The sequence below is a fragment of the Schistocerca nitens genome, chromosome 1 (assembly GCF_023898315.1).
Source record: "Schistocerca nitens isolate TAMUIC-IGC-003100 chromosome 1, iqSchNite1.1, whole genome shotgun sequence".
NCBI lineage: Eukaryota > Metazoa > Arthropoda > Insecta > Orthoptera > Acrididae > Schistocerca > Schistocerca nitens.
This window is the reverse complement of record NC_064614.1, coordinates 265,875,932-265,899,151: the sequence shown is the minus strand read 5'-3', so window position 1 is coordinate 265,899,151 and position 23,220 is coordinate 265,875,932. Positions and strand designations below refer to the sequence as shown.

The 23,220-nt window shown below is 40.7% G+C and overlaps 1 protein-coding gene across 1 annotated transcript in view; it reads right to left on the bottom strand.

Annotated features, from left to right (window-relative positions):
• Positions 1-23,220, bottom strand: part of LOC126247855 (suppressor of fused homolog) — a 137,944-nt gene that overhangs the window by 20,944 nt on the left and 93,780 nt on the right. Inside the window, exons 3-4 of the mRNA XM_049948515.1 lie at positions 14,226-14,404; positions 12,008-12,236 (exon numbers count right to left, since the gene is read on the bottom strand). Coding sequence (XP_049804472.1) covers positions 12,008-12,236; positions 14,226-14,404 — 408 coding nt within the window. The remainder of the gene's footprint in view (positions 1-12,007; positions 12,237-14,225; positions 14,405-23,220) is intronic.

The window sequence follows — 23,220 nt, the reverse complement described above, 5'->3', positions numbered from 1 at the left end:
CTAGTATTACTAGGCCCGTGTTTCACAAAAATCAAACGTTGAGATAAGGGGACCGGAAGTGACGCAACGATAAGGCCAGCGCTGGGGTCCAGGCGCGCTTCCTGTCTGTGCGTCAGTCGACTGCAGGCAGCCGCACGCAGCACACAGCCATGCCGTACCGCCGTAGGAGATATGCTAGGAGGAGCAGAATGCCAGTTTACAAGACTGTTTTTAGTTTTAATGAGACTCCAAACCCAGTGTCTCAAGAGGAGATACTTAGTGGTCCAATAACATTTGTTGGCTGTAAGATTACGTTTTCTTGTACAACGAATGAAGTTGTAACAGGGAATTCATGGATGACTCTTGCTTTGGTGAGAGGCAGTGACAAGCCTTTAGAAGGATTGGAGGCTTACTATGACAGAGACATTATCTGTTATAAAACATTTGCCATTGGTGTTGTTGGAGACAGAAATTATGGTACTTGTGTTGTGACAACGGACAAGCCTTTCTTATTGTATACAACGACTTGGAGTTCTGAGCGCGCCTATATATTTTTACTGTCCCTTGTTTCACAAAAATCAAACTTACGCAACTTCCGCAGTGAAGTATATCAACGCCTGTTTGCAGCTAGGGTGTCTATTTAATTATCATTTCATTTCTAGCAAAGCTGCATGGTCATCCACGGTATGTGTTCTTTCGGGAACAGATACTACCGTCATAAATAATAACAGTAAGTTAGAGGACCACTAACAAGATACTGTGATGTCCAAAATGAAAATGCCTAATATTTCAGATGGGCAAACCATCATAAAGAAAATACTGAAACAATTTAGGTCACAAATAGATACAGAAGGATTCTGATGGAACAGAAACTGGACTCTACTGCAACATAGAATGGGAAGTATGTTTGGTAGCAAACATAAATGAATTGAAAACTGCTACCAAGTAGAACATAAGGGTAACATCTCAGCAGCAGCCAATAAGATGATGGTAATGACAGGAAAACCGCTGAAATTTATTTTAATAATAATATAAAGGGGAGGCGGAAGAAGAGGAAGTAATTTCAATATCCCGACTTTACTTTATTGTTCAAACACTGCAAATCATGGAAAACTTTCAAATGATGATGATGATGATGATCGGTTGGGGGGGGGGGGGGCGGCACTCAACTGCGCGATCATCAGCGCCTGTACGAAGTCCCAATTTTCACACAGTCCAATTTTTTTGCACATTCCAATCAAGCCATAGTCACAAATGATGATGATGGAATGATGAGAACAACACAAACACCCAATCCCCAGGCAGAGAAAATCCCCAACCTGGCTGGGAATTGAACCCGGGACCTCATGATCAAGAGGTAGCAACGCTAGCCACTAGACCACGAGCTGCGGACAAATTTCCAATGGGAACTGTAATATCTGAGTCAGAAGTTTATTTTACACATGGTCCACCAAAATGCGCATGCACAGTACGTGGGTGGGGGGTGCCGCTAAATTGCTTTTGGGAAAGAATGATGGTTAATTGAAAGAAAATACAGATTAATTTAACCATTGTCTTTCATCATTCAACTTGAAATATTTGAGAATAACCATCATTTCAAATATGAATCTTTCACTCTGCAACAGAGTGCACATTGTTTTGAGACTTGTGGCCAGATTAAAACTGAATGCTAGATCAGAACTTGAATCCAGAACCTCACTTTTATGGGTAATGTTCTTAGCACCTGAGTTATCCGTATGCAACTGCTGACCTGCCTAACATTTCGCTTTTGCCATTACCTCTCTACTACACAGAAGTTCTTCTGCATACCTCACTGGAAGTTTCAAAACAGCACACATTTCACTCCAGAGTGAAAGAATCATTCTGGAAACAATTCACAACACTGTGGCTAAGCCAGTACTCCACAATATTCTTTCTTACAGGAGTGCAAGTCCAGTGAGGTACTCAGGGGAGTTTCTGTAAAGTTTGGAAAGTAGGAAGGACATATGGACACAAATGAAGCTGAGAGACGTTAGTCATGCCTGGGTAGCTCAGTCAACAAGTGCATTGTCCATGAAATGCAAGGTTATACATTCTACATCAGTCCACCATACAGTTTTAATCTGGTTGGCAGTTTCAATAAGCATCATATTCTATAACCACAAATGTTGTTGGACATTTTCTGAGAAAAGACAGAGTGAACAACAACCATGAACAGAAAAAGATCTGAACACCCCCCCCCCCCCCCCCCCCCCACTGTGCCCACCAGATATTTGAGTGTGTTTAAGTACTGCACTATCGTAGTGAGAGAAACTACTTTAATTACACAGTACACGAATGGCTATAATGCACCACCATAACTGAGTCACTACTTCAAGCTAATGCAGTGGTGTCTGATCAGGAGGTAGCCAGTTTAAAATATGTTAGCAGAAAAAATTTATCAGCATCTGTATTTGGCCAATAAGGGGAGGAGAAGTGGCAGGCTATAATGTGTAGACTGTGCTCAATATCGTGAGTTATATACCAGCCTTTTGACAGTATTTCACACAGTGAGGGTATGTGACAACATTTATGGCTACCTGTGCCTCATTTCGTGCATAGACCTCATTAGTTCAATATGAAATGATCAAATTACATACTGGCAAACTGGTTTTCCCATTGCATTTTGTATTGTTCAATACTTAATCACAAAAATGTCATGAACGTTTAACTAAAATAGGAAGCACACACAACAGTTGTTTATATGATATGGCTGTAACATGAAACCACAGTGAATGCTTTAAGGAAGGCACCAAGAAACCAGAAAGTTGTGGAGAAAGCCATACAAGATTCTCACCTTGCCACTGAAACCCATTTTTTGGTAAGAAATTGTATTGTATTTGAACATTACTATGCAATAATGAAGGAAAATTTAGATAATGTCTCATCAGAGAATGAACACAGGGAACAGTGACAAGGACTGAGTAGAAATCAAGACTTTTTTTCAGAATCATCCTATTATTTAATGTGAGTAATTTTACGAAACTGCTTAAAACCTTTTCCATCAAATACAGGTGCAGTATGTTAACAGCTGTATCATCTCACTTAATGCTGCATGCTAAAAAATATTCAGTACATGATGTGAGGCGAAACACACATGGATGTTTGCAAAGCAGCATCTCCTTCGCAGGTTACCATTTCTGTCAGGAATTGAGAGGCAAGTGTACACTATGGGCTCTTGTATCTCACACGTTTAAAATCACATGAACTGTTTATGATACATGCAAAGAAGGGAAATTTAAAACAACTTACAATAAAAAGAAGCTGAGCTTTTGCCACTGTGCTTGGAGATTCCAAAAATTATAAAAGAATCAAGACTTTTGAATCTGCCATAATTTTCCAAGAGGCAAAGGCAAAGGCTTGATTATGCTTAGAAAACTATGCGCTCATTAATATAAGGGCAAGACGAAAAATTCTTGATCTGGGACAGAAATTACATTTATATCAATGAAATTTTTGTATTTATTTTGTTGTAAATGTTGTACAAAAGTATTGGTCACATTTCAATGTGATCTGGAGAAGATGAAGAGAAAATGAGAAACCTTATAAATGATAACCATGTTGTTATATTTATGTATGAATATTGTTGAATGAATACACACTGAAGCAGCAAAGAAACTGGTACAGGCATTCGTATTAAAATACGGAGATATGTAAATAGGCAGAATATGGTGCTGTGGTTGGCAACGCCTATGTAAGACATCAAATGTCTAGTGCAGTTGTTAGATCAGTTACTGCTGCTACAACAGCAGGTTATCAAGATTTAAGTGAGTTTTAATGTGGTGTTATAAACGGCGCATGAGCGACGGGACATAGCATCTCCGGGGTAGCGATGAAGTGTAGATTTTCCCATACGACTATTTCACAAGTGTACCGTGAATGTCAGCAATCTGGTAAAACATCAAATCTCCAACACAACTGCAGCTGAAAGAAGATCCTGCAAGAATGGGACCAACAACGACTGAAGATAATCATTCAATGTGACAGAGGAACAACTCTTTCGCAAATTGCTGCAGATTTCAATGCTGGGCCATCAACAAGTTGGTTGGATTAAAAGAGGGGGGGAAAGTGACCAAACTACGATGTCATCAGTCCCTTGTTCTGAATTTAAAAAATGCCACAAGTGTGAGAATAAAACAAACGAGACTGACAACTCAAAATGGAATGAAAGGAAAAATTACAAGAACAATGAAGGACAACAAACACGTAAATGGACAAAAGGGGACAAGAAAACCACAGAAACGCAAGAAACGGGATGAAGAGATTAAAACAACAAAGCAGATTACTATGGCTGGCTGACCATGAGAATAAAAAGGAGAAGCCAGCCAGTCTGCAACACAGAGGGACAGAGGACATTAGCTAAAACTTAGATCAAATGATAAAGCCCACCCTCACAAATAAAACGTAAATCTAAATCAGCCGATGAGGTGTTGTCAGATAAAATTAGCGGCAACGAGTCCAGTAACCCAAGATTTCGTTGCTGGGCAGTCAAAGTGGGACAGTGCACCAGAATATGGACCACTGTCAACCGGGCGCCGCACCGACACTCCAGCGCAGGAGGTAACCACGGGTCACCCAAGCATGGACAATGAGGAGCTGGCAGGGCCAACTGATTCCCTGCAAGTGGCCCGCATGGAAGACTTCCACACATTCCTAGTCTCCTTAACGACACGCAGTTTGTTGTGCATACTGTTATGCCAATCCGTCTCCCAAAGCAAAAAAAAAAATGCCGCGTAAGACAGAATGCAAGTCAGGTTCAGAGATGCCCTCTCCAGAAGCAGTTTCTGCGTAGCCTGTTGGCAAGTTCATTGCCTGGGATTCTGAAGTGACCTAGGATCCAGACAAACACCACTGAACGACTGGACCGTCCCAGGGCATAGATGGACTCCTGGATGGCCGCTACCAAAGGATGATGAGGGTAGCACTGGTCGATACTTGTAGGCTGCTCAAGGAGTCAGTACACAGGAGAAATGACTCGCCTTGGCATGAGCGGATGTGCTCAAGAGCACGAAATATGGCTGCCAGCTCTGCAGCCATCGGGCAAGGAGTGCTGTTCTACATGTCCTCCATGAATATAGGCCAAGCCAACATGACCATCGGCCATTGAGCCATCAGTGTAAACCACTTCATGGCCCCAGTACATGTCGAGAATCGAGAGGAAGTGACAGCGGAGAGTCGCAGCATTAACTGAGTCCTTAGGGCCATGTGAAAGGTCCAGGCGAAGCTGCAGCCTAGGTGTATACCACTGAGGTGTACGTGAAAGGACCTCAAGTATAGGTGGTAAAGGGAAGGACTCCAGTTCAGACAGAAGAGATCACATGCAAACCGCAATCGTTAGCCCTGACTTGGGCCACTGATGCGGGAGACGGGCTGCCACAGATGGGAAAAGGAGACGGTAATTCGCATGCGCAGGAGAACTACGAACATGTGCAATGGAACTGGCAAGCAGTTGTGCATGCCTAACCTTCAATGGAGGAACTCCGGCCTCCACCAGGACACCGGTCACTGGACTTGTTCTAAAAGAACCTGTCATTAGGCGAACACTACAGTGGTGCACTGGGTCGAGTAAACGCAACACCGAGGGTGCCGCTGAACCATAAACCACACTCCCATAGTCAAGGCGGGATTGAACAAGGACTCTCTAGAGCTGCAGCAGTGTAGAGTGGTCTGCACTCCAGTTGCTGTTGCTCAGGCAACGGAGGGCACTGAGATTCTGCTAGCATTTCCGCTTAAGCTCATGAAGGTCATGTAGCCAAGTCAATCTGTCATCAAAAACCAGTCCTAAGAGTCAATATGCCTCCACTACAGTGAGTGGACCATCAGTTAGATAAAGTTCTGGTTCCGGATGAATGGTATGCTGTCGACAGAAGTGCACGAAACACGACTTCGCGGCTGAAAACTGGAAGCCGTGGGCTAGAGCTCATGACTCCGCCTTGTGAATGGCTCCCTGTAGGCGCTGCTCAGCAACAGCAGTACTGGAGGAGTAGTAAGAAATGCAGAAGTCATCCGCCTACAGAGAAGGCAAGACGAATGGCCCTACAGGTGCCACTAGATCGTCAATGTCCACTACAAATAGAGAGACACTCACTACAGAGCCTTGCAGGACTCCATTCTGCCGGATATGGATGGAACTATGGGAGGTACCAACTTGGACATGGAAAGTACAAAGCAACAGCAAATTTTGGATACAAATTGGGTAGCAGGCCTCGGAGACCCCACTCGTATAATGTAGCAAGGATGTGATGTCGCCAGGTCGTATCATACACTTTTCTTAAATCGAAATACAGGACAACCAGGTGTTGGCATCTGGAAAAGGCTGTGCGGATGGCAGACTCGAGGGACGCAAGATTATCAGTAGTACAGTGACCCTGGCAGAAGCCGCCCTGACATGGAGCCAGTAGGCAACATGATTCCAGGACCAAACCCAACCGTCGGCACACCATACGTTCCAGCAGCTTACAAAGAATGTTGGTGAGGCTGACGGGCCAATAGCTATCCACATCAAGCAAGTTTTTACTGGGTTTGAGCACTGGAATGATGGTGCTCTCCCGACACTGCGATGGTAAGATGGCTTCGCACCAGATCCAGTTGAAGATGACGAGTAGATGTCGCTTGTAGTCAGATGAGAGACGTTTAATCATCTGACTGTGGATCCGATCTGGCCCGGAGTAGTGTCGGGGCAATGTGCCAGGGCACTGAGGAGCTCCCACTAAGTACATGGGGCGTTACAGGATTCACTGTGGCATGTAGTGAATGAAATCACTTTCCCTTCCAGCTGCCATTTGAGAGTGCGAAAGGCTGGGAGGTAATTCTCCGATGCAGAGGCACGAGCATAGTGCTCAGCAATAGCGTTTTCGTCAGTAGATAACACACCATTTACGTTAACACTGGGAACACCTGCTGGGGGCTGGTACCCGAAAACACGTTTGATCTTTGCCCTGACTTGGGAAGATGATGTATGGCACCCAATGGTCGAGACATCTCTCTCCCAACAATCCTGCTTCCGTTGTTTGATAAGATGGTGAATGCGGGCACAGAGCCGTTTTAAAGGTTATGAGGTGCTCCAGGGAAGGGTGCCACTTATGCCGCTGTAGAGCTCACCAACACTCCTAAATTGCTTCAGCGACTTCCGGCGACCATCAAGGGACTGCCTTTGAGCACGGGCACCCTAAAGAGTGAGGGATCGTGTTTTCTGCCGTAGAATCGATAGTTGTAGTCACCTGCTCAACCATCACATTGATGTTACCGTGTGGGGGAGATTCAACAGTGACAGCAGTGGTGAAAGTTTTCCAGTCCGCCTTGTTTAAAGCCCATCTGGGCAGGCGTCTGTGGGCCTGACACCAGGGCAGTGACAGAAACATGGGGAAGTAATCACTACCAGCCAGGTCATCATGTGCTCTCCAATGGAGAGATGGGAGAAGGCCAGGACTGCAAACCGAGAGATCAAAGGACGAATATGTGCCACGTGCCACACTGAAATGTGTGAGGGCACCTGCATTTAAGAGGCAGAGTTCGAGTTGTGGCAATAAATTTTCGACATCTCTGCCGCGGCCAGTAAGCATGATGCTGCCCCACACGGGGTTATGAGCGTTAAAATCTCCCAAAAGTAAGAAAGGTTTAGGGAGTTGATCAATCAGTGCAGCCAATGCGTTCAGGACTACTGCACCATCTGGGGGAAAATATACGTTGCAGACAGTTATTTCCTTTGTCGTCCTTATCCTGACAGCCACAGCTTCAAGAGGGGTTTGAAGGGGCACAAGTTCACTGCATACCGAGTTCAGGACGTAGACGCAAACTCCACCTGACACTCGATTATAGTCACTAGGGTTCCCACATAGCTGCGAAGGACAGGGTTCCGCATTGCCGGGAACCAGGTTTCCTGGAGGGCAATGAAGACAGCAGGTGTAGAGCTTAACAGTTGCCATAGCTCAGCAAGGTAGTGGAAAAAACTGCCGCAATTCCACTGGAGGATGACGTGATCGTGAGGCTGGGAAGGCTTGGAACATTCAATGAGGCAGTTTATGCCTCAGGGTCACCTGCTGCCACCGATTTATTTCCATGGTGTCAGAGTGTCCAGCGAGGTCTAGGTCCTCAGCGGATGCCAGAATCTCCACCTCATCCTTAGAAGTAAAGCTCGTAGAAAGCAGTGGTGTGGGTGCCACCGCAAGTCCCTTGGTCTTGGAAGTCTTCTTTTTGGATTTCTCTCGCTGCCCCTTGGGTTTCTCTGGCTGGGAGGACTTCACTGATTCAGTCTCCGGGACTGAGGATGATCGTACCCCTCGCTTGAGCCTGTCAACAACGACACTGGACTGTTGACGACTGCAAACATGTTGCCTGGTCAGACGAGTCTTGCTTTGAAATCATATTGAGTGGATGGACGTGTATGGGTAGCATCCATTCATGTCCACTGTGCATTACGACAGACTTCAGCCACTCCAGCAGGACAATGCAGCACCCCACACGTCCAGAAGTGCTACAGAGTGGCTCCAGGAACACTCTTCTAAGTTTAAACACTTCCGCTGGCCATCAAACTCCCCAGACATGAACGTTATTGAGTGTATCCGAGTTGCCTTGCAATGTGCTGTTCAGAACAGATTTCCACCCCTTGTACACTTACAGATTTATGGACAGTCCTGCAGAATTCATGGTGTCAGTTCCCTCCAGCAGTACTTCAGACATTAGTCGAGTCCATGTCACATTGTGTTGTGGCACTTCTGTGTGCTCGCAGGGGCCCTACACGGTGTTAGGCAGGTGTACCAATTTCTTTGGCTCTTCAGTGTAAAATTGTTTGTGCCACATCGTTATGATTAATCATACAAATGATCCATGGAACATGCAACTAGTTATCTTATGGTTGACATACACTTTTTGTCTTTTTTGCTTCCTAATATACAATTACAGAGGAACATTTCTGTCTTGAGCAAGGCAGAACTTCATCTTCATAATCATATAACTATTGTTATACAGATTTTCAAAGTATCACGACAGTACTGTCAAAATTGGAAGAAAAGCTAGAACACAACACTCTCAAAGTTCTTAGTCTTGGGGTCATTTATCGCTCACAGGTAGTCATTCAAAGTTAGTTAAAATTTATGAGGAGTGTGCTCTTCCAATTTCAGCATTTAAGACAGGTTTGGCTGAATTCAACAGTATTATCTTGAAGCTAATCCATGTTTCATACGTCGCAGAACTGCAACTACAAACGAAAACAATGTAAAATAAGTATGGTACTGGAAAATTGGCAAGTAGAGAAGTATGGAGTAGCTGACACCATGGTAATATCAAGACAGTATATGGTATATATTACAAGGTAAAACAATTGTGAGAAAGCTTTGTGGTAGTATTTGTTGAATTCTGACCAAAAGAAAATACAAAAAGATATTGATCAGAATGTTTAAACCATTTCAAAAACCACCATAACTAATTTTGTGTTCCCATTAGTTAGTGTGAGTGTTACACAGTTTCTCCACACTACACCAGAAAGGAAAACACAATCAGACCACCGAGTAGAAGCCAGTAGCCCTTCACAGGGTGCATGCGTGGACAAGGAAAAAAATTCCCGGATTTTTCCCGCATTTCCCAGTTAAAAATACACTTCTCCCAGGTGAAAACACACTTTTCCATGTTAAGCGGCAGTATACTCTTCCTCGGCACTGTAAAACTCATCAATCCTTTGAATGTTTATGGTTTTATACACCAGAGTAGAATTTCCCAGCACTTTAGAAAACGAAACTCAGGGGGGGAAAACACGTTTTGAAAGACCTTTGATGTGCAGTAACATGTATGCTGCACATTTTCTTATAAGAAGGTATAAATTTGAATTCCACCAAATACCGCATGTTACTCTGACACATTGAAATCGATATTATGATGCACTTTTGTAAGACAGTCATAGCTCATGTCACGTGATCTCACCAGCTGATGGTAGTATAGGACACGTGATGCAGTAAGCCAGTAGCAAGATCACCCTTAAGTAGTGCGAACACAGAAATAAGAAAAGTTAATGGTTTAAATCACTATACATAGCATTCACATATAATACTGGTCTCGAAGATTAATAAGCTGGAAGAGAAGCTAAGCTTTCACATATAATGTTGATCTTTTTGCGCGTGTTACACTTAAGACACACCAGAAAAATGTGCCGGTAAAATTTTTAATAACGACGTAAATGTCTGATCTTCTGGGCTCGCAATTCTTCTAAATGGTCGTCCTCAAAGAGTTGATTTTTAAATGAGAGTCAAATGCTTTATGATTTAGTTCATCGCACATTCTCGCACATAGTTCATCTTGCGTAAAATGAAATCTGCTTTGAATGTAATGCTTTTCAAACCACCATTCGCAATATTTTCCTGCGACCTGTTAGAAATAGGTTCATTTCAGCAGTTGCAAAAGAGCGCCAGATAACAGGCGTCGCTGTGCTTGCGCAGCTACGATGACGCAGGAAGCCCATATGTTTGTACGTGTAAAACAATAGATATTACATATGTCATAAAAGAAACAAGATATCAGACGATACTTCAAGAGCGTCGGAATTTCCTGAACCATACTAAAATGCATAATTCGGCTTAAAATGCACATTTGTGTGTAAATTTTCTTGCAGTACCAGTACTGTTTTATCTCATGTTTGGTTCTTTATTAAGGCATAATGCCATACGTGCACTTGAAATGCAGCGAACAGTTGAAACTAGCCAATAGTGTGAAATTAAACACTTCATTTCAAATAAATTGACTGCCCCAGCAGAAAATATTAATTTTAAGCGAAATCTCTTTAACAAACCGGCAAAAATAACTCCATTGTTCTGTAAGGCGATTAATGCTTGACTGTCAGAAAGGTGGAAATAAAATTTGAAACTAATAACATATTTTAGCCTTCTGTTATTATGAAAAAGTATTTTAATTCATTTGATAGCTCCCAGCCACAAAAAGCCGTTTTGTTATCATTTAACGTGAGAGCAATAAACGAAGAGGAAACAACAAAATCACTGAACGTAAACACAGGTCACGTGGAGACTACCCACCTCCCCACTACAACTCAGACTGCTCTGTCCATCAGCCCCAGATTTACTATATTTCCGAACCGGGGCAATATTAATTAGTGGCGCCCAGCCACACTACTGTAACCAGAAGCGGGAGAAGGTACTACTCATCGCAACTCAACTGACCATGTTCAAGAGCCCGTCCACAACAGCTCAAATGAATCTAATTTAAACAGTTGTCACACCACGCTCATCGGACGCAATTTGTTGTTATAAAGCATTGCATAGTCTTCCTAAAGCCTTTGACACACTTTGATGTTGGCAGGTGCTTGTATGAGCACTGTTTTGTAAGTTTTATTTTCGTTTTTCTCTCTCTCGTTCATGTTTTGTTGCTGCAGTATTATTCTGCAGTAGCGGGATACACTAATATCCTTAGTTAGAGTATTGGTTCTTACCAGTCAAAATCACACAAATTTAACTGAAAACTAAAACATTGAAAAATTCCCGGAATTCTAAAAAATTCCTGGGTTCTTCCCGGTTTTCTCCCGGATGAAAAAATTCCCGGGTTTTTCCCGGATCTCCCGGTTGTCCCGGGTTGTATACAACCTGCCTTATTCAAACGAGATGCAGATAAAAGGGTAAAGTATATTTCATTTTCTGTAAAGCCTAAGGCTAGTGCTTTTAGTGAGTCTTGTGTTGAGTGTCTTGAGAAAAGTAACCAGAATAACCATAAAATACTAAAAACTCTTCTGGAACAACCAGACAACATAGACAAAAAAAGGCCAGATTTATTTATTTTTCAATATCTTCCACTTGGACCTGAAAATATTGGACAACTGACAGACTAAGAACTTTGTCCTCATGAGAAATTTTAAGTGTCTAGCAAATTTATAGCAAACACAAAGTGTCCAAAAATTACCATTTAGTTAATTAGCAATGCAAGTACTTTTATGAACACATCAGGTTAATGATGAAATGCACAAAATAAAACTCTTACATAGGTAGGCAAACAAATTTGGTATAGACTTTATTACCCTGGTAACCTCTTCAGTATATCAAGAACTCCAGGCCCATTCCACTGTTGTGCTGCCTGCAATTCTTCAGCTGTTACACCGACAATCTGCACAAAGTTAACAGATCCATAGGGAGTGCGTATGGAACCCAACTGAGGATCCTGTGTCATCAGCATATGCTGTATACGTGATTCACTGCCATCAAGTGCACAGTGCCAGGAAACATGGTCACCAGCACAAAGAACATTATCTACAGGTAAAGAGAGAATTTTTTTTTATTTTAAAATAAAATTAAAAGTTTGAAATGCAGATAGTTATTTAATGAGTTCATTAAGTAAAATCAAATCACAAATGAACAACAAAATGTTCGTAGAACATAAGGGGATATTATAATTTTATTCAAAGTAAAAGGTAAGAATATTTTACAGGTGACACACAAAATGAAACAACTCAATTAAAACAATATAGATGAAATTCCCTATTTATAAGGTTTGCTGGCAATGTGAAACTAAAATTATCACTAAAAGAGGAAAAAATTGTTACAGTGTGATACAATCAGCATGCCACTGTTAACCCATAAAAACTCCACCTCGACATTTGTTTTCAAATTATTTCCCTCTTATTTCTTACATATTAAGGATCAAATACCAAGTACAAAATTAGTACTAATAAAATATATGATTAGCTTGACTTCAGTTAATGCGCAAGAGAGGGGGATGGAAGAAAATACCACGTGATTCAAAAAGAAAGAACCGATTGCAATTGTTTGTTGCAGACAAGACTACAAAAGGTAGAAAACTTGTGCATGTCACTGGATAGAGGAAGGCTCAAAGTTTCAACACAGCTGCACTGTTGTTTGTTTGTAGCAACACAGCAACTATATCACAGGAAAAAACATTTTGCTTGTTGGACAACAAGATCTTGTTCATTTCTTTTGGCCTCCCAGTCCACAAGATCTCACATCTTTTTTTCTGTGGATTACATAAAAGACAGAGTCTGTGTCACACCTACGACAGCTGCTCTTCAAGAGCTGAGAAATTGAACCGCTGAAGCTGTTGATTCAATAAACAGGGACATACTGATTCATGTCTGAAATGAAATGGACTACTGTTTCCATCTTTCTTGAGTACAACATGGTGCTCACAATGAGGGTATGGTATAGTGTCTGTGTGAACATAAAACAGTGAACCTTCCTCGTCCAGTGACATTTACAATATGTTTGTATCTTTCACAGTTTATCTGTAATAAATAACTGAAATCTATTCTTTCTTTTATAATCACCCAGTGTATAGTCCGCAAAAATTATTATACTCTCTTTGGAGAAATTCCACAATCACTTGGTACAAAACTGATTCTCTTGTCTGTGTAGATAGCTTTAAAATTTTTTAATGGCCAATTTTGGTTCACCTAAACAATCCTCACATCTGATCCTATTGGTTGCAATAGTAAAGTTATCAGCAAAATATTCATGCCATGTCAAAGGATAAAACAGTATTATACTGCACTGTAGCATGGAAACTTATCAAAGCTGATCACAATTCACAATATTCTCCTAGTTTCAAGAGACAATTGCATAATTTGAAAATTAAATACCCACATATTTCATTCCAGTTTCCCTATTACCAGTCATATAAATGTCTTCTTACAAAACAGTGGTTTTTATTGATTTTTATTTCCACAAAACTTAAAAAAATGCTCATTCTTAATCATTTCCTGTTCTGTGACATATGTACATCAATGGTAAAAGTTTCTGCAATGATGGCATGTACCAAGGTCTCTCATCATAGTGCTTACTTATTTTCCCAATTACACTACTGACTACTGATACTTATTTGCCTACACTGCAATATCTGTATTAAAAAAAAAATTTCATCCTGCCTTCCAATTGGCATTACTAACATCCAACAAGTAATGAAATATAGTATTGAGTAATCATATGAAAACTACAAAGAATGTCAAGTTCACCTGTATCAGACAAGTACATTATGTGCCTTCCTTAAACTAGGGTACTTGGTGATTTTAACTCTGTGACATAGAAAAAGTTTTGAAAATGCTGTCAACTCTCATTTCACTTTTCAGCAAAGAAAATGATTTTCACATAAGCTAAGAATTCACAAGTATTGCTTCTTGTGATAAACTATTCTGTCCCATGAAGCACCATTCCTTACAAAATACCAAGAGGAGAAATATACTAAAAAAATAAATCAATACTAAGATTTTAGAAACAACTACAACATACCTGACTGGAACACGTATTTTGCAAGTGACTGCATTACTGTTGCTGGCCAAGTTGGTGGTGCTGTTTCACCTGGTTCACGCTTCAATCGGAATGTCAACTCAAAACCAAAACCACTAGGTGATTCAGGACCAGTAATATCGTGCACTCTGCCATCACCATGAAGATCTGACAGGCCAAAGCTGTTGGTAGATAGAAATTTAAGTTTTTTGCCTTTAAACATATGGCATTCAAAGAACCACAACACTAAAATAACATAGTTATAAACCAACAAACGACACCTTTAGAATATGAATATGAAGAAGAAGAAGAAGAAAACAACAGCAGCTAATGACATTAATGAAACAAAAAAAGTGTGAGAAACATAGCAGTATTCAGTCAAAGAGAGAGAGAGAGAGAGTGGGGGTCCTGTATTTCCCAGTTAAAAATACACCTTCCCCAGGTGAAAATACACTATACCACTGGGGAATGTCCATGTTAGGTGACTTTATACTTTCCCTCGGTGCTGTAAAACTTATCAATTTTTTGAATGGTGCAGGGTTTTATACAGCAGCAAAAAACTTCCCAGCCATTCAGGAAACAAAATACTGCAAACAACAACCGTTTTGAAAACATCTTTCATGAGCAGCAACATTTACACTGTATATTTTTCTATTATGAAAGTATAAACAGGAATTCCACCAACTACAGCAACAGGAATTCCGTCAAATGCTACAGAAATCCTGTGACACACTTTTGTCAGCCGTCACTTGGCTGAATGTGTATAAGGCTCTGTGGCATCACTCAAACACAGCCAAATTGTCATGGCTTGTGTCAGCTGATCTTGCCAGCCAATGACGGCAGATATTCAGAGCATAGGACATGTGATGTAGTTAACCAATAGCAACATCACTGTTAAGTAATGCGAACACACAAATAGGAAAACTGAATGGTTTAAATTAATACACATACAGCATAGCTACAAGAAAACCTAAGCTTCAACATATAATACTGGTCAGCAAAAGCTTTTGCTGTTTTAATCTGAGGGTTTGGCTAGACAGGGTCCTAAAAGCACAGCTTAAATTGCAGCAACTGAATATTTCTCACAAGCAAAAATATAAATTTCAATGCTATGCACTGAATATTTTGTAGACTACCTGGCTGTTCTGTCAAGCATTTTGACTTTTCCATAGAACAGTCAATTATGTGAGAGACTGCTCAAGAACTCATCTCACTTTTTTTAAGGATAATTATACTTTTTGCCATCATTATTTCATAATTTGTAATCTATGAAATAACTAAAATAAACATGTGAAATTAGCCTTGAAAATTGGTCTTTCTTGCCATGTTTTACACTTTAAGATATACCAAAACACAAATGGCCTATAAAATTTTAAATAATGGCATAAATGGCTGGTCTTCTGCACCCAAAATTTTTCTAAGTGGTACTCATTGTTAAGTTCCGAATGAGTGTCTAATGCTCTGTGATTTAAAAAATTCATCACACATTCTCTCACGTAACATAATTCATCTTGAGTAAAAGGAAATTTGCTTTGCAACCAACGCTTCACAAACCACCATTCGCAATATTTTCCTGTGACCTGTTAGAAATGTAAACAGATGTGACATCATCCTCATTGAAATGAGGCCCATGAGAAAGACACGTCAAAAACAGTTTTGCATTGTCTTTGAACAATTTGCTGTTGGCAGACGCTTGAGTGTGTACTGTGTTTCGTTGTAGTAAATGGTACATTTTCTTTGCAATTTAAATTTTATTTTGGTGATATTCTCTCGTTTATTGCTGAAGTATTATTCTGCAGTAGTACATTAAAGTAAAAGTTTTTGTTAGAGTATCAGTTCTTAACAGTAGAACTTACCAAAATTTAACTGCAAACTAAACCAATGAAAAATTCCCTCCATTCTAAAAAAATTCCCAAGTTTTTTTTTTTCCCCAGATTTCTCCTGGATGAAAAAATTCCAATGGTTTTCCTAGATTTCCCGGTTCTTATAGGGCATACACACCACATTCAGTATTTTGTTACTAATTACAAGAAAACAAGACACTGGTCAGTAATTATCATCAGAAGGCAAAATTTTAAGTGCTGACAACAGTCACTCATAAAATTATTAAGAAACTGTCCTAACTTAGGAACTATTAGTTCATTTTTCAGGGGAAAGTAAGTTAGATTGTAGAAGATTGGAAAGGAGGAGTAGACATCTCCTTCCCCACAGACCCCAAAACTGCGGATTCCCGGCTCTGACAACAATGGGAGACAAGACATAAAATGTAATCTGTCAATGGATACAATATCAGTTACATATTTATATTTCACTAGTGTAATGCAATCCATAAAATGCAGCAGCTCTCTGATACTTTTCTCAGTTTCTCTCTTATTCCACAATATACTCTGAACAGGATAAGAAGGACCAATGGTACAAACTGACTGCCACGTCAACCTCAGCTGACAGGCATCACCAGATGCGGATATGGAGAAGTATGCGGTCAGTACATAGCCCTCCTGGTCATTTCAGCTCTCCCGGCCATTGCCAGCTTTTGTGACTGGAGTCGCTATGTCTCAATCATGCAGCTCTTCAATTGGCCTCACAAGGGCTGAGTGCATCCGCTTCCCAATAGCCCTTGGCAGTCCTCACTCCATGTGCTATCCAAATCTGACACGGCTTAACTTTGGTGATCTGACAGGAACTGATGTTACTCGTGTGGCAAAACTGTTGGCCCTTACTTCACAATAACTTTCAAATAGTGGAAACAAAAGTATGACAAAGAACATTTATGAAAAAATTCATTTTAATTTAAAAAATCTATAGCACCTGTTCAACATGACAGTTACAAAATAAAGTCTGATGAAGACAGTGCATTACAGCTTATGTCCCCCTTTTGAATATGGCACAAGTAAGGAGCTTCAGGAGGGCCTCAACCATATATTCTCATGTAAGGTAAATGAAGTGGTACAAGATGTGGGTTTGTGAAGTATTCAACTGGTTCATACGCCAAACTACGAGGGAATAAAAAAACATCAAATTCTTCACTGCTGCACTAAAAGAATGTACAACGTGCCACAAACAATTAACATCTACAGACACTCGCAAACCATTTTAAATTGCATGGCAGATGGTACATAGCTTGGTACTCCATTTTGCAGTTTCTTCCCATTCCAATCACATAAGGACAGCAAGAAAAATGACTTCACTTAATACTGGTTTCCAAAAATATTGGTTTCCAAAACGTTTTAAGTAGGCTATCATGGGATAATTAACATCTCTCTGCAATGCTAAATCAGGTTTTTCAACATTTCAATGAGAATCAAACGAATTCATGCCACCCTTGTTTGTGCATATTCAACAGCCCCAGTTAGTTCTGCAATGGAACTATCTAACATGGGACGCAAAATTCTTGATATAACCATTTTATCCATCTCCAGTTACATTTAACTCTTCATTGGACTCCCAGTGATACAGTGACTTCCATTACATCGCATTGCCCTGCCTGAAAGCTATAAAGAAAACATTTTGCAGAATCACTGTAAGCAGTTCTCATATCACTGTAAACAGTTCCCATTTTTTTTCTGGTGTAAGCTGCACAATAAATACAAAAAAATTGTAACAAAGCGTTACTGTGTCACACTTGTTCAAATTCCAGTAGCATTTTCATGTACAGTATAACCACAGTAATCTGGCACTTTGTAATCCAGCACACGCATCAGTGCAGCATGCATCAGTAATTTAGAGAGGTGACTGTTGGTGTGATTTTACAATGTGTTTTCAACCGACAGCAAGTGCACAAAAATGAGACTGATGAAGAAGAAATACCCAAAACCCTTATCTATTGGGCTGAGACTTCAGATGCCTTAGACACTGTTGTGAAATTTGCTGAGGGTAGTCAACAATACAGTGCTTCTGAAGTTATGAGTTCACACACCATACAAAATAATTTTTGTCAAAAAAGAGCTCAATCCAAGAAACAGGACAACCTTTATGCAAGGTTTCAAAAGGCTCAGAAGAAAATTTTAAGTAACGGTCTGACATACTTCACACCTTCGACAAATACATCTAAAGACAGTGATTCCAACTGAACTGTGCCAAATTCTTGGTAACAATTTTTATTAATTAGCTCTTCATTGATCCTTTCCAATTAATGGAATTTTTTTGTTTCGTTACATGCACATAAAATGTTGTTTACGTATTCTGAAGTACTTTAAAACTTTGAGCCTTAAAGTGGTTTAATACAGCAGTACAATATTTGAGTTTCATTCAGTTCTGTTTTTAAAGAAAGTGACACATACTATTCACCTATGTCTACATCTACATGATTACTCTTCCGTTAATGGTTACATGACCAGCAGAGGGTTCATCAAATGTCTTTTAAGCTTCTTCTCTGCTCTAATTTATCTTATTTTATTATGACGATCATTTCTTCCTATGCAGGCGGGTGCCAACAAAATATTTTCACACTCTGAGGACAACGTTGGTGATTGAAACTTTGAAGGTCCTGCCAGAGTGAAAATGGCTTTGTTTTAATGACTGGAAACCCAATTCATGTATCTTATCCTTGGCCCTTTCTCCCCTATTTTGTGATAGTACAAAGTGGCCTGCCCTTTTTTCGAACATCCTATCTGATGTGGATCCCACACTGCACAGCAATACTCCAGAAGAGGGTGGACAAGACAGTGTAAGCAGTCTATTTAGTACACCTGTTACAGTTTGTAAGTGTTCTGCTAATAAATTGCAGTCTTTGGTTTGCTTTCTGCACAACATGATTTATGTGATTGTTCCATTTTAAATTACTTGTAACTGTAATCCCAAAGTATTTGAATGAGTTTCCAGCCTTTGGATTTACATTATTTATTGTGTAACTGAAATTTAGTGGATTCTTTTTTGTGCTCATGTGGATGACTTTTCATGATTTAGAGTCAATTGCTACTTTTTGCACCATACAGATATTTAGTCTAAATCATTTTACAATTCGTTTCAATGATCCAATGACATCACATGGTGGTAAATGACAGAATTATCTACAAACAATCTAGGAGCACTGCTCAGATTGTTTCCTAAATTATTTATGCAGATCAAGCATGCCAGAGGGTCAATAACACTTCCTCGGGGAATGCCAGATATTACTTTCCATCAGTTATTTAGTACTCTGATCTTTCTGACAGGAAATCACAAATCCTGTCACAAAGCTGAAATGATACTCCATAGGCATGCAATTTAAATAGAAGTCGCTTGTAAGGAACAGTGTCGAAGCCCTTCTGAAATCTAAAAATATGGACTCAATTTGACACCCCTGTCAATAGCACTAATTACTTCGTGAGAATGAAGAGGTACTTGTGTTTCGCAAGAATGATATTTTCTGAATTCGTGTTGGCTATTTGTCAATAAATCATTTTCTCCGAGGTGATTCGTAACATTCAAGCACAGTATATATCCCAAAAAACCTACCGCAAATTGATGTCAGTGATATGGACCTGTAATTCATTGGATTACTCCAGTTTCCTTTTTTGGGTATCCACAAGTGAGTGGTTGTATACGATTGCTATGTCTGGAGTTAATGTATCAGCACACTCAGTTATGTATACCATACTTAGAACATGCCTGGTAAACAATCTGTACTGGAAATCTTGTCCCTCTTAAGTTTTTTTTAAGCTGCTTCGGTACACTGACGATATCTAATTCTAAGTTACTCATGCTGGCAGTTGTTCTTGATTTGAATTCTTAGTGGCGCTGTCATCAATAACATCAATTTATTTTATATGGGAAACTCTCCTTTTTATTTATAAATAATAGTTACTTGTTCTTGTATGTTAGAACTATAGGTTTTGCTCATATCCCCTTCAATAAAGCATATTTTTAAACCTGAACTTCATGATATGGCATATTTTATAATCTGGCATCGATGGATCCTTGAGTGTGCTGCATTATCAGAGGCCTACTGTAATATGAATTTGTTTTGCAGGTATGAAAATGTCATTATTCAATCTTTTGGATTCTGATAACATTTACTGTAGTAACCAAAACCAACCACGGGAACGCTTTGGATTGCGGGGTCGGAGCCGCCAGGCGGGGAAACTGCCGGCGGTGCAGCACGCACCACCGGGTAAACACAAGGATGAGTCGGACGACAGACCAACGACAACCAACAACAACCGATAACGACTGACTGTGAGCGACACAACAAGGAAGAGATAAAAAAAATGGAGGCTTGTAGAAACCAAAACACCAAACACCAACAGTAAATCCACTCGGAACCAGAGCCAGGCAAATGTCAACAACGAGCAACGACCAGGAAGCAGTACCGCCGAGATAAAGACGCAATCCAGAGCGAGTACCAGACTGACTGGACTAGGGCAGAGCGGGTCCCTACATACGAAACCGGAGGGAGCGGCTATTGGCCGCGGTCTGCACGTAGTGTAGCGGTGGCGCCCTCGCTGCGCAAGAGCCGCTGTGCGGAAGAGCCGCCGCGGACGTGGAGCCCTCTATGGGCTGCCCACGTCCATTTGTTCTGGCGCGTGTTCGACTTACGCGGCGGGAGGTACTAGATTTACATTTACAAAGAGGTACCTTTAGGGAATTTCTATGTAATGAGTTTCCTATGTAACATGATTTCTGTACTTATGGTACCTTGGTTTCATTTTCACTTTGAGTACAGTACTTCTTAAATAGTGATTACAACAATATGTTTTACTCACATACACTGCACAATTCAATCATCCCAAACTTCCTACGGAGATCCACTCCCATTTAACTTGTTTTGAGGGGAAAATCTAACTCTGTAATCTTATTATAGCTTTTCATGCTTCCTACACGTTGACTGCTGTCTCATATGTCTCAAGGGAAGTTCTGTGTCATTAGTTTCCTATGTAACTTGATTTCTGTACTTAAGGTAGCTTGGTTTCATTATCACTTTGAGTAAAGTGCTCACTAAATAGTCACCGACAGACTGGTCTGTTTTTTGTCAGCACGCCAAAGAGGTGACTTTCGTGAATATATTCAAACTTGAAAGAGCATTCTTTTATCTTTTATGTCAATTGAATGAAAGAGCCAGAGAATGAATCTTGGATAGACGAGACGTGGATGAATCTGACTGTTGGTTACACCACAAACTACGGAACCCAAACTAATACAATTATATAGTGGTCATGAAGTTTGAAGGAGGATCACTCACTGGTATTACAACATGTAATTCTACTGCTGGAACGCCCAAATAGTAGTTATTGCGTACATTTCTGAAAGTTGCACAGCTTGATGGTCCAGCCTGTACCTGTATTAAAAACACAAATCTATAATCCACTTCACATGTTCTACATCTACTTTTCTCTTCACATGATAACGGTATTGTTTTTTCATGAATATGACCTACACCAACTAAGACTGGATGGAATATTAGCCAGTCACCATACATCATCTGTGATGTCTATGAACCTAAAAGACTGCATACTTTCAGGAAACACTAGTATGGCCAATATTTGAGTACTGCTCAAGTGTATGGGATTTGTACTAACAAGAGAAAGTGAGCATATACAGGGTGTTAGCAAAAGGTATGGCCAAACTTTCAGGAAACATTCCTCACACACAAATAAAGAAAAGATCTTATGTGGACATGTGTCCAGAAACGCTTAATTTCCATGTTAGAGCTCATTTATTTTCGTCAGTATGTTCTGTACTTCCTCGATTCACCACCAGTTGGCTCAATTGAAAGAAGATAATTTTGACTTCGGTGCTTGTGTTGACATGCGACTCATTGCTCTACAGTACTAGCATGAAGCACGTCAGTACGTAGCATCAACAGGTTAGTGTTCCTCACAAACGTGGTTTTGCAGTCAGTGCAATGTTTACAAATGCGGAGTTGGCAGATGCCCATTTGATGTATGGATTAGCACGGGGCAATAGCCATGGCGCGGTACGTTTGTTATCGAGACAGATTTCCAGAACAGAGGTGTCCCGACAGGAAGACGTTCAAAGGAATTGATCGGCGTCTTAGGGAGCACGGAACATTCCAGTCTATGACTCGCGACTGGGGAAGACCTAGAACGACGAGGACACCTGCAATGGACGAGGCAATTCTTCGTGCAGTTGACGATAACCCTAATGTCAGCGTCAGAGAAGTTGCTGCTGTGCAAGGTAACGTTGACAACGTCACTGTATGGAGAGTGCTACGGGAGAACCAGTTGTTTCCGTACCATGTACAGTGTGTGCAGGCACTATCAGCAGCTGATTGGCCTCCACGGGTACACTTCTGCGAATGGTTCATCAAACAATGTGTCAATCCTCATTTCAGTGCAAATGTTCTCTTTATGGATGAGGCTTCATTCCAACGTGATCAAATTGTAAATTTTCACAATCAACATGTGTGGGCTGACGAGAATCTGCACGCAATTGTGCAATCACGTCATCAACACAGATTTTCTGTGAACGTTTTGGCAGGCATTGTTGGTGATGTCTTGATTGGGCCCCATGTTCTTCCACCTACGCTCAATGGAGCACATTATCATGATTTCATACAGGATACTCTACCTGTGCTGCTAGAACACGTGCCTTTACAAGTACGACACAACATGTGGTTCATGCACGATGGAGCTCCTGCACATTTCATTCGAAGTGTTCGTACGCTTCTCAACAACAGATTTGGTGACCGATGGATTAGTAGAGGCGGACCAATTCCATGGCCTCCACGATCTCCTGACCTCAACCCTCTTGACTTTCATTTATGGGGGCATTTGAAAGCTCTTGTCTATTCAACCCCGGTACCAAATGTAGAGACTCTTCGTGCTCGTATTGTGGACGGCTGTGATACAATACGCCATTCTCCAGGGCTGCATCAGCGCATCAGGGATTCCATGCGACAGAGGGTGGATGCATGTATCCTCGCTAATGGAGGACATTTTGAACATTTCCTGTAACGAAGTGTTTGAAGTCACGCTGGTACGTACTCTTGCTGTGTGTTTCCATTCCATGATTAATGTGATTTGAAGAGAAGTAATAAAATGAGCTCTAACATTGAAAG